At 43.4% G+C, this 11,896-nt stretch overlaps 1 protein-coding gene across 3 annotated transcripts in view; it reads left to right on the forward strand.

Moving 5' to 3' along the window:
- The window catches only part of PLEKHG1 (pleckstrin homology and RhoGEF domain containing G1), a 181,115-nt gene that overhangs the window by 165,133 nt on the left and 4,086 nt on the right, over positions 1-11,896 (forward strand). For all 3 annotated transcript variants that reach the window (XM_043592611.1, XM_043592609.1, XM_043592610.1), the window contains exon 15: positions 4,941-6,582. In XM_043592611.1, coding sequence (XP_043448546.1) covers positions 4,941-6,582 — 1,642 coding nt within the window. The remainder of the gene's footprint in view (positions 1-4,940; positions 6,583-11,896) is intronic.

Here is an 11,896-nt window from a genome sequence, read left to right on the forward strand (position 1 = left end):
TCCCCCTGCTTCATTTATCAGAACCAAGGCAATGATTTCTTCATCCCTCTGTCCCACCTCTCACCTCCAAAGCTGTAAGGTTACCTAAGCTGTAAAGCTGCACCCTGAATGCTAGTGGGGTCCACCCCACATTGCCCTGCACGTCTGTGCACACAAGACCCAGGCTCCTGTGTCCCAAACGTTGCCCCCTTTTTAAAGCATTAGCCTTCGGTCACAGGGATCTCCTAAGAATATGGTCCCACTGTTGGTAGGAGATGTAGGGACATATGTCAATATAATGAAGCTTCACTATGTGAAGTTTCATTTTTCTTCCGGTAAAAGGTTGGGAGAAGGGGAATAAAAATGGTGTGCTCGGGGCGCCTGGGTGGCTCAGTCAGTTAAGCGTCCGACTTCAGCTCAGGTCACGATCTCGCGATCCGTGGGTTCGAGCCCCGCGTCAGGCTCTGGGCTAATGGCTCGGAGCCTGGAGCCTGTTTCCGATTCTGTGTCTCCCTCTCTCTCTGCCTCTCCCCCATTCATGCTCTGTCTCTCTCTGTCTCAAAAATAAATAACGTTAAAAAAATTTTTTTTTAAAAATGGTGTGCTCTTTTGAAAGATGCATATCTGAATTTATTACCTATGAAGCACAGATCTTGTATCCTGACCTGGATCATGTCTAATATGGCTGCTGACCAATTGTCTAAGTTAGTAAGTCTTCGAAAACTGGTTGTGGTTTCTTGTGTAATGTCTTATATCTGTGAGGATGTGGTTACAAAGAGCTCTTCCACAGTTCCACTGCACCACTCCTTAGCACAGGGCCCAAGCAACTCTGTTAATAAGTGTTTATTATCCCTCCATTAAATACAGTAAAATGTCTAAACATCAACAGTCTTCCCCCGAAGTAACTTTCTTAAGATTGGAGCATGCGGATTTTTTTCAGGAGGCACATATTTTTGTTTGGAAGCTTTTGAAACATATTAGTGGGTTATTGTCCTGAAATCCAGCATGAGCTTTTGATTTTTGTTTGTTTGTTTGTTCGTTTGTTTTCATAAACAGCACAGAGGGTACCCTCGCCTTTAAGGCAGCCAAACTCAGACCTCGGACCACTGAGCCCTGCTCAGTACCAGTCGGGGGGGGATCACTCTGTTGGTCCTAAAGATGGGATCTCAAGAGCTTATTGGAAATTTTCAACAATAGTGATGCAAGCCAGGTCTCTGTATGGGAGAAGAAGTAAAGCAATGTACTTTTTTCTTAGTGGTAAAGTTCTGTCTCCTAATGCTAATGAACAATACCGAATGTAAGGAGGATAGACTTACTGATGACTGAGGAGTTTATACCAGGAAATACTCTTGTTTGTTTGGGTTTTTTTAATGTTTATTTTAGAGAGAGACAGTGACAGAGCACAAGCAGGGGAGGGGCAGAGAGAGAGGGAGCCACAGAATCCGAAGCAGGCTCCAGGCTCTGAGCTGTCAGCACAGCCCGGACGCGGGGCTCGAATTCACAGACGGCGAGATCATGACCTGAGCTGAAGTCGGGCACTTAACCGACTGAGCCACCCAGGCGCTCCAGAAACATTCTTCATAATAGCTTAACATTTCTCCCGGAATACATATTCCAAGGCCATTTGTACGTGTATATGTATGAACGTGTGTGGCGGGGGTGGGGGGAGAGAGAGAACGGGAAGGAGGGAGAGAGAGCAAGAGCAAAAAAGAGGGGGGGCAGTTAAGATCATGTACATGCTATGGATTCAGACATGGATTCAAATCCATTTCTGTCACTCCTAAGCTGTATGGCTACAGGCAAGTTGTTAACCTTACCAAGACTTAGTTTTCTAATTTACAGAATTATCATAAAGATTAAACGCAAAAATACATGGTTTTTAAAAATTTTTTTAACGTTTATTTATTTTTGAGACAGAAATAGCATGAATGGGGGGAAGGTCAGAGAGAGAGGGAGACACAGAATCCGAAGCAGGCTCCAGGCTCAGCTGTCAGCACAGAGCCCGACGCGAGGCTCGAACTCACGGACCGTGAGATCGTGACCTGAGCTGAAGTCGATGCTTAACCGACTGAGCCACCCAGGTGCCCCACAAAAATATGTTTTTAAAAGTGCTTATTAATACAAGGGCACGTGGCTGGCTGAGTCAGTAGTGTGTGACTCTTGATCTTGGAGTTATGAGTTTGAGCCCCACATTGGGTGAATTATTTACTTAAATCATTAAAAAAAAAAGTGCTTAGTACAGAATCTAGAACAAAACACATGCTCCACAAGTGGTAGCTATTCTCGTATCATTATAAATAGCCATAATGCTGAGAATGTAGAAAAACCATGGGGAAAAAATGTTCTTCACGGCTCTAGTGAAGATATATGTGCCTCTAGTGAGATGTATAAACCTCATGCTTGTATGTTGTGCTAAATCCTCATCCTGATTATTTCTAAAGCTAAGAGTTTCTTCAGTTCTCCTGGTGATTTACTTGATATAAAATATCAGTTTCCAAAGTCCAAAGTTTCAACTAATTAGTTTTATTAAAAGCATCTTTTGATATTAAAAATGTAGGTTTATTCATTTTCTAAATTGTCTGGGAATCGTTCTGGAATGGAGATTTTAAGAAAGTATTACTTGGCTGTTCACAAAATGCTTTTGTTACACTTCCAAAGTGCTTTGTCATGATTTTACTAGTTAATACTAACTTTTTTTATTTTGTAAAATGTAGCCACTGGCTGCCCATATTTTATAAACATGATACCAGTACAGTCTGAGTAAGGTAAAAAGGGAGAGATATTAAAGGGTGAGGAAAGAAAATAGAGCCATAAATATAATCTCATATATATATATATATCTATATATCCTATATAATCCATATATATATATCCTTATATCATATATATATCCTATATAATCATATATATATTAATCATATATATATTTTTATATATATATTTTATATATATCCATATATATATCCTATATAATCCATATATATATATCCTTATATATCATATATATATCCATATATATATCCTATATAATCCATATATATATCCTTATATATCCATATATATCCTATATAATCATATATATATTAATCATATATATTTATATACATATATTTTATATATATCCATATATATATCCTATATAATCCATATATATATATCCTTATATATCCATATATATATCCTATATAATCATATATATATTAATCATATATATATATTTATATACATATATTTTATATATCCATATATATCCTATATAATCCATATAATATATCCTTATATATCCATATATATTCTATATAATCATATATATATTAATTATATATATATTTATATACATATATTTTATATATCCATAGATATATATCCTATATAATCTATATATATATCCTTATATATCCATATATATATCCTATATAATCATATATATATTAATCATATATATATATATATATTTGTGTGTCTGTGTCCATACGTGTGCATATTCATTGGTTCCTAGTCCTCAAATGGTCCACGGTTTGATCACATGAAAAAAAGTGAGCACAAGATTAAATGACTAATGGGGTGGGGTTTTTTTAGCTTTTAATTTTTAACAGAAAAATAACATTCAGGATGAAATTTTTTTCTTGCCTTCCCTACACTTCCCTTCCCTCCCTGATACACAGACAGGCAGGCAGGCAGCCACGTTGCCGAGAGGTTATTCCAAGAAAATATGTATCCCAGTTTCATGGACAAGTGATGAAAAATTCTTGCTCATTGGACCGTTCTAATTGGTTATTATAGTGCTTCAGTCAGAAAATACGTCCCTGGTGCTAATCAGTTTGAGCTGGTCTCTTTTTTTTTTTTTAGTGTTTATTTATTTTTGAGACAGAGAGAGACAGAGCATGAACAGGGGAGGGTCAGAGAGAGGGAGACACAGAATCTGAAACAGGCTCCAGGCTCTGAGCTGTCAGCACAGAGCCCGAAGCGGGGCTCGAACTCCCGGACCACGAGATCGTGACCTGGCTGAAGTCGGACGCTTAACCGACTGCGCCACCCAGGCGCCCCTGAACTGGTCTTAATCCTTGCAACTCTTTGAAGCTGATCCTTCTACTACAGACGGCATCAGAGGCCGATCCACTCTCTGTCTGCACAATTGAGGTCCATCAAGAAAGGTTCCAAGTGATAAAAGACCCAGTGTGTTTTTTTATGAGACCTTGTTAACGTCGCTCATATTTTACTTCCTAAGAGGTATCTAAATATCACTTAATCAAATATATTTTGAGAGAAAGTGAAAAGCTCAGCAGCTCAAAGGTGGATTAAGTTACATTCCTGCAACAGAGTCTCTGCCTAGAATTTATAAATCAAGGCAGTGCTGGTCAGGTGCAAGGCAGGTCTGCAGATTTCAGAGCAAGCCTCGAGCTGTGCCGTCAGGTTACTGACAGAGGCTTCTGGTACGCCAGAAACCACAATAGGGTTCCTAGGAGTCAAGTCGCAGAGAGAAACCAGAAACCATGGCCCTCGATACCCATGTACGTTCACGCATATAATGTTATTTGCCAAGTGCGCGTCGGAATTATTCGAAGCATCTAAGAGTTTTCTGTGTTTTGCCGATTCCCTGCATTGGGGTAAGGGATTTGGCGTCAGACCTAGGTTTGCATCCCAGCCTTTCTACCAACTAGAGAGAGCCTGGGTTTCCTTCGTGTGCGATTGGTACAATCACATCTAACCCGCAGAGTATGAGCATTACCTGTGGAGAATGTCTGCAAATGGCCTGGCCTGTTTCTAAGTGACTATCAGTTCCTGTCCTTTCTGCCCCTTTTTGCAAAACTCTGACGTGCTTTTCCCCTCAGTGAAAATCAACATTTACCGATCATTTGCTTTAAGGATCTTATAGTCCGGTGGGAGAGGCAGTGTGTAAAACCAGGGCACTCTGTGTCTATGGCACTCCGGTTCAGTCAATGTGTCTCTATCTGCCCCAGGTCTCCAGAGAGGAAGGGTCTCCACCGCGGACCTCAACGGGACCATCTCCCGCACAGAGGAACAGTCAGCCGAGCACTTCTGCCATTATCAGCGTGCTTCGTGGGGGAGGAGCCATCAGAAACATCTGGACGGACCACCAGATCAGACAAGCCTTGTTTCCTAGCCGTCGGTCCCCTCAGGAGAATGAGGACGGTGAAGATGACTATCAGATGTTCGTGCCCTCTTTCTCCTCCTCGGATCTGAACTCTGCCAGACTGTGTGAAGACGGCACTTCCAGTCGCCCGTGCAGTTGGCACATGGGACAGATTGAATCCACAGAAGCCACCAGCTCTGGCCACCGGGTCGTCAGGCGGGCCAGTAGCGCTGGCGAGAGCAACACGTGTCCCCCCGAAATAAGAATTCGGGACGGTGGTGGCTCTCAGTATAGCCCCCGAAGGGAACTGCAGAGTGACCCTAAAACAGAAGGGCAGGAAGGAATGACTCCCTTTGGGTCATCCGTAGAGTTGACTATCGATGACGTAGACCACGTCTATGACAACATAAGTTACGAGGACTTGAAACTGATGGTTGCCAAACGGGAAGAAGCCGAACCCACGCCCCCCAAAACAGCCAGGGACTCTGTCCGCCCCAAGAGCACCCCGGAGCTGGCCTTCTCAAAGAGGCAGGCTGACCACGAGAAGACCTCTCTGCACACGATGAGGGACGGAGCGCCAACTGGTCGCCAGGCGTCGAACCAAAGCACACACGAACTCCAGATGGTTGAGGAAAACATCTATGACACCATAGGGCTCCCAGATCCACCCTCACTGGACTTCAAATGCAGCAGCCTGAAGCGTCCCAAGAGGAGCACCTTCTTAGGTCTGGACGCCGACTTTGCATGCTGCGACAGTCTGAGGCCCTTCGTTTCCCAGGACAGCCTCCAGTTCAGTGAGGACGAAGCCCCTTACCACCAGGGCCCCTCTGATAATGATTATTTGAGTTTGCTCTATAACTCTTTCAGCTGTAACCTGTCCCTAGCCGATAAATCGATATCTGATAAACTGTCTGAAGAAGTGGACGAAATCTGGAATGACCTGGAAAATTACATCAAGAAAAATGAAGTCAAAGCTAGAGACCGGCTCCTGGCAGCATTTCCCGTCAGCACAGAGGACATGCCGGGCAGGCTGTACTCCGAGAGCACCCCCGAGCTGGGCAGGGAGGCGGCACGTTCCGTGTCCACGCTGTCACTCCCGGAGGGCCACGCTTTCCTCACGCCGCTGAAAGACAGCGGCAGACCTAGCCGGGCCAACTGCCCGTTTGAGGAAGACCTGATTTCTAAAGAAGACTCCTTTATGAGTCTCAACCGGCTGTCTCTGGCCAGTGAAACACCTCCCATGGAAAATCCCTACGACTTGGCCAACAGCGGTCTGTCCCAAACAGACTTGGAAACCCCTGACCCTGGGATGGATGCCACAGATAAGACAAGAAGCAGGGTTTTTATGATGGCCAGGCAGTACAGTCAGAAGATCAAGAAGGCAAATCAACTCTTAAAAGTGAGAAGCCCAGAGCTGGAGCAGCCACTGGCCGGCCAGCAACAGAAGTCCACGCACAAAGACCTGGCGGCCATCTTAGAAGAGAAGAAGCAAGGGGGCCCTGCCATCGGTACGTTCCTTCACACCGCTTTCCTTCCTTCTTGAAAGTAGGATGTGAGGGCAGCTTCCAGGTTCCAAATGCCCTTAAACCTTGAGAACGTTGCCACTCAGACGTTCATTCTCTCAAATCGAGACCGCTGCCTTACTAACAAACACTGGCGAGGCCGTTGCTCATCTTTTCCCGCTTTTGGCTCAGAGTCTCTTGGAGTAAGATTTGGTCTCGGAGGCTTTTGTTGTAGGTGTGTGTGACACTGTCACTACAGGCTTGATGGTTTAAGCCCCGTTCTCCACTCTGAAGTGTAAAAAATAGCAGTCAGTTGAACTTGTGGCATCACGTAAAGCCTTTCCCTGTGAATCAGTGTGCTGGGAATGAGCAGTGGCTCAAGTACGCTTTGAAGATTTGGAAGCATATGGAATAGGGTTGTTCCAGAATCCCAACAGAAAATGCCCACTCATCCTAACAGGGGAAAAGGAGTCCTCTCTGCTCTCTTTAAGAGCTATTCACATTTTATACCTTAGTTGTTTTCCACGTATTTCTGTTACCAGTTTGTGTGTGTGTGTGTGTGTGTGTGTGTGTGTGTGTGCATGTGTGTGTGTGTGTGTGTGTGTGTGTTAAATAGCTGCTATCATGCATTTAATACTATCTCACTTGGTATTCTCACATAGCTTCCAAAAAGTTTAATAACTTCAGTCAAGCCTCCTTTCTGGGGCAGAAATCTGGGATCTCAGGTACAATATTGGCAGGACTGGGGCTAAAGGCTTGACTTCTCTCTGTGTTATAAAGAAGTACATACACAAAACTCGACACTGATCCTGGTGGAAGGACACATGTGTGAATGAGACACATGACTGTCATTGGAGGAGAAACCTGAGGGCATGCTGCTTCTCACCTCAGGAGCTTTTCACCTCTAGACCCAGAGAGATTTCTGGGGTTAGGCCCAGGAGTCTGCGGTTTAAAACAGTGTGGTCTTTTGATCCTATTTTAAGAATCCCTGCCCTAGATTTTTCTGACAAAGGACCACCTCAGTATCAAATGAGAGGAGGCCTTTCTCCAATTAAAAGTAAAACCCAGATGGCTCAGTATCGAGGCACATTCAGGTAGTTAGCAGGATAGTGACACGGCTCATCTGGCCAGATTGGTGCCACTCACCCCCTTTCTTGGAGGTTGATTTCCTTCTCTTCGTGGAAACCAGAGAATGAGAAGGGGATCTCCAAATCCAAAATGAAGCCACAAGTTACATGACAAGGACGTGTAGGGATTTTTTTCAAGCTTGGGAGTATTTAAGAATTGTCTACAGCTTGCCTCTTTTTCTAGAACGAATCACACAGTGAAGTTTCCTAACAAATAGGGCCGTTAAGCCCTGGAATTGCCACCTGAAGGACTTTGCAGACTCTCTTGAGTCCTTCTTCTTCTTTTTGAATAAAATGAAGGTGAAAAGTGGATTTTGTATGAGTGTGAGAGACCAGATGGGCATATGTTTTTCCCCCTTGCGAGAATATGCTCGAGTTGGTTTGGATCCCTTTTCCAACGGTAGCGTTGCTAAGCTGGTTTGTTGTTACACGTGGAAAAAAAGTGGGTTCCGGCCGCAGAAGGACTCTTTGGGGACAGAGATGGCCTTGTAAACAGCAGTGCAATCACTGGCCAAACCTGGGCTAAGAGAAATCTGGTTCCAAGGTTTCTGATGATGGTAGATTATACCAGCAGACTGTCCTTTAAAAAGTGGTAATCGCCTGAGCCCGGTTGTTTTGAACACGGACCATCTATTAACATGCAAAACTCAAAAATTGATAGAAGCGTGTCCTTCAGTGCTGTTTCATTCGGGCTTACAACTACTTTGAATGGTCTTCTTTTTTACCCACCTCTTAAGTATGGACAGATTTTCCTTTTGGGGTTTTCTTTCGCTTCTTTTCATTTTTGGTTGGTTCTCTTTTTGCTTTTACCTACTGATGTCTTCTTGGGATCCCATAGGATCTTTTGTCAGCTTTGCATCTGGGTCCTTTCTTGACATGGTGGGCTACTACCGACGTTCTCCCCAACCAAGAGGAGGAGATCGCTCCAAAGTCGTCTTCTGAGAGCCGGGTCTCCCCTGCTGTCTGGCAGGAGCACGTCCCTAGGGCCTGCCATCTCTCAGACCTGAGGAATCTTCCATCCGGGTGGATCGAGACCACTTCCTGTGCCCACTAGGCTTTCAATCAGTTGACATGATGACTCCTTTTCTCTCTCTTGTTTATCTGGGCACAGGACGTCATAATCGAACAGACCGATTCTCCAGACTTCTTCGTATGGGCCTTGCCACTTTGCCAGGAGCTTGCTCTCGGTGTTGTACGGAAGGAGGAACGCCCTATTCACCTGCTGAAACTCTCGAGCACCTTTATTGAACTCTCTGGCGGGGGGTCTACAGGCCCCGGGTCAGATTTCTGCCTTTAAATCACCCAACCAGGTCTAGTTTCCCCCGCTGTTTAGAGCCTACGATAGCATGCCGGCCTTCTCGGTCAGTCAGACCTCCCTCCTGATAGTCTTTGAGGCCACGAAACCTTTGGGTTCCCTTTTTGTGTGATGTTTTACGTGGGAGAAGACTCCATATAGGTTTGAGGAATTTCCCTTTTTTTTTTGCATAGAGAAGGCAAAATAACATTTTATGCTTTGGTCCACACCTCAAGCAGTATCAGAAACATTGACATTAATCGTCTGTCTTGAAAGCAATGTATTTCATACTTTTCTCGGTAAGGATCACTTCAAGCTTTCATCTGGAATCCTAAGAACACCACCATTGAAATGAACAAAAGAGAAGTAAACCAGGGACAGCCCTGGGTCGTCACATAATGATAATAGACATGTTCTATAAAGTCTGTTAATGCCAGAACTAAGGATGATGGGGACCTCTGAACCAGCTGACCGATACTAAGGTTTTTAGATTAGAAGTGTCGTCTTGCACTGGCTATTTCCTATATACATCTGGCTAAAGAAATCTGTTGAATGACACCTGTTCCTTTGGAAGCAGTCTCTTATTCACATTGCCATCAAACAAGTTATAGACTCTCATAGAATGCCAAGCTGAGACAAAACAGAACAAAAGCTCCACAACTTAGATAGGCACAGTATATTGTCTACTTTTAAGATGCTTTTTATTGCAAATCTATAAATGGTCGGCTTTTTATTATCCAAAGGTAAACTGTGTGCATTATGAGTTGTCTATAGGAAGCATTTTAATCAAAGACTGCTTTCCTGCTTCCTCTTTTTCTGCTATGCCCCTGATTTTCTAGGCTGCCTTTCTACTCTCTGGGGAAGGGTCTTAGAAAAAGCACATTCATTTTTTTTAAAAAAAATTTTAATGTTTATTTTTGAGAGAGAGACAGAATGTGAGTGGAGGAGGGGCGGAGAGAGAGGGAGACACAGAACCAGAAGCAGGCTCCAGGCTCTGAGCTGTCAGCACAGAGCCCAACACAGGGCTCGAACCCACAAACCACAAGATCATGACCTGAGCTGAAGTCGGACGTTTGACCGACTGAGCCAACCAGGCACCCTCAGCACCTCCATTTTTAACACAATGCTTAAAATAAAAGGTGGCCGTCCAAAAATGATCAGAATAATTAAGTAGTTTCCGAGACTGATTTCTATCCGAAATTATGCTTGGTGCTCTGTGAGGATTGTTCTCCAAGACTAAAAGCTCATAGACTAGCTGGAATGATAAACTAGACCACATAAAACAATTAGCAATGCAAGATTGAGTGTATGCGTGTGTGCATGTCTATGCATGGGTGTGCAACCAATAGCTAAATATTATGGTCCACACTAATACAACGCTTCAGTGAAAACAAATGGATCAGAAAATGATTCATGAAAGGGGTAGGGCTTATAGAGGGTCTTGAGAGGTAAATCGGATTTGATAAAGCAAAGGAAGAGGAAGAGAGTGTGATTAGGAAGAAAGAGGCATGAGAAATACTGTGGATATTTTGGGTAATAGATGGTTTCAGATCATCTGGGCTACCACGTTCATACACAACTTTATGGTTAAACTTTGGTACTGAAATAGTTTAACCAAATGTTTTAATTAGCTCTCATAGCTTTCCCCGAAATTGTCACCTTATTGGTATCTTGTAAAAGTTCAGAGCCTTCCTGACTTAGCTGCGGGATCAGGTGCAGGGCCGTAATATAAATGACAGTGGTTTGGGCAGAACCATTTGACTTTCACTAACCAGTGACTTATGTCTAAAAGTTCAGTTGCCTTTGTTTGGGTTTCATAGTTAATGAAACATTATAGATTTCAGAATGGCTAATGTGAGCACCTTGGTTCATGTAGATTTTCTTAAAGTGCTGTTTTGTTTTAATGTTTATTTTTGAGAGACAGAGAGAGAGGGAGACCGAGCATGAGTTGGGGAGGGGCAGAGAGAGAGGGAGACACAGAATCTGAAGCAGGCTCCAGGCTCTGAGCTGTCAGCACAGAGCCCGACGCGGGGCTTGAACTCACAAACCGTGAGATCGTGACCTGAGCTGAAGTCAGACGCTCAACCAGCTGAGCCCCCTAGGCGCCCCAATCAATACTTACAATCTCTTAAGGGGTTGCCAAATTTAATTGGCATTGAGAATGGTCAGTATTCCATTTAAGGAATAATAGCTCATGTTTTTGTTACTAGAAATTCTAAACTGATATTCTCTGTTCTTCCAAGGAATCTGGACTTGAAAACCTAGAGGATCTGAGTGTAGGGTCTGTACAAAGTTGAACAGACGATTTACCCTGATTTGGAGGACTAGGGAAGCGATTTGAGAAGCTCGCAATTAAAGGCACACAGAGTAATTGCAACTTGTCTTCTGTTCTCATAGAAGATTGAGACAAAAGAAATGGCAGAAACTCAAGTAAACATTTTATTTAAATTCAAGGGATAATTTGCTAACAATAGGCTACTAAAAATATCAAAAGCTTACAGAAGAAGAAAATGTAATGTCACTTGCTGGCCATCTCATATGGGATAGATCCCTTTCAAAAGACTATGTAGATGTGGTCTGGGTAATTTATAGGATGCATGGAATTTTTTGATCCTAGGGTGGTCGTGTGGATACCTGGATTGGGATGATGGAGGGGTGGGTAGCTCTTGAAATTGACATTCTCTTGGCTCAGTCTCTTAAAACATTCCTGGTCCAAGAGAATATTGTATCCGTATCTTGATTCTGTTAACATCTTTAGAAATATCTGTACTCAGAAGTGGAACAGAGAGGAGAATGGCCTCACAGCTTAATTTAACGTGGCAATAGCTTTTGTGGAAGTAACAGTCAAATCCTGTTCTGGCCAAATACTAGAGAATGTTACACTATCGATCCTATGCAC

This window comes from Prionailurus bengalensis, chromosome B2, assembly GCF_016509475.1.
Source record: "Prionailurus bengalensis isolate Pbe53 chromosome B2, Fcat_Pben_1.1_paternal_pri, whole genome shotgun sequence".
NCBI lineage: Eukaryota > Metazoa > Chordata > Mammalia > Carnivora > Felidae > Prionailurus > Prionailurus bengalensis.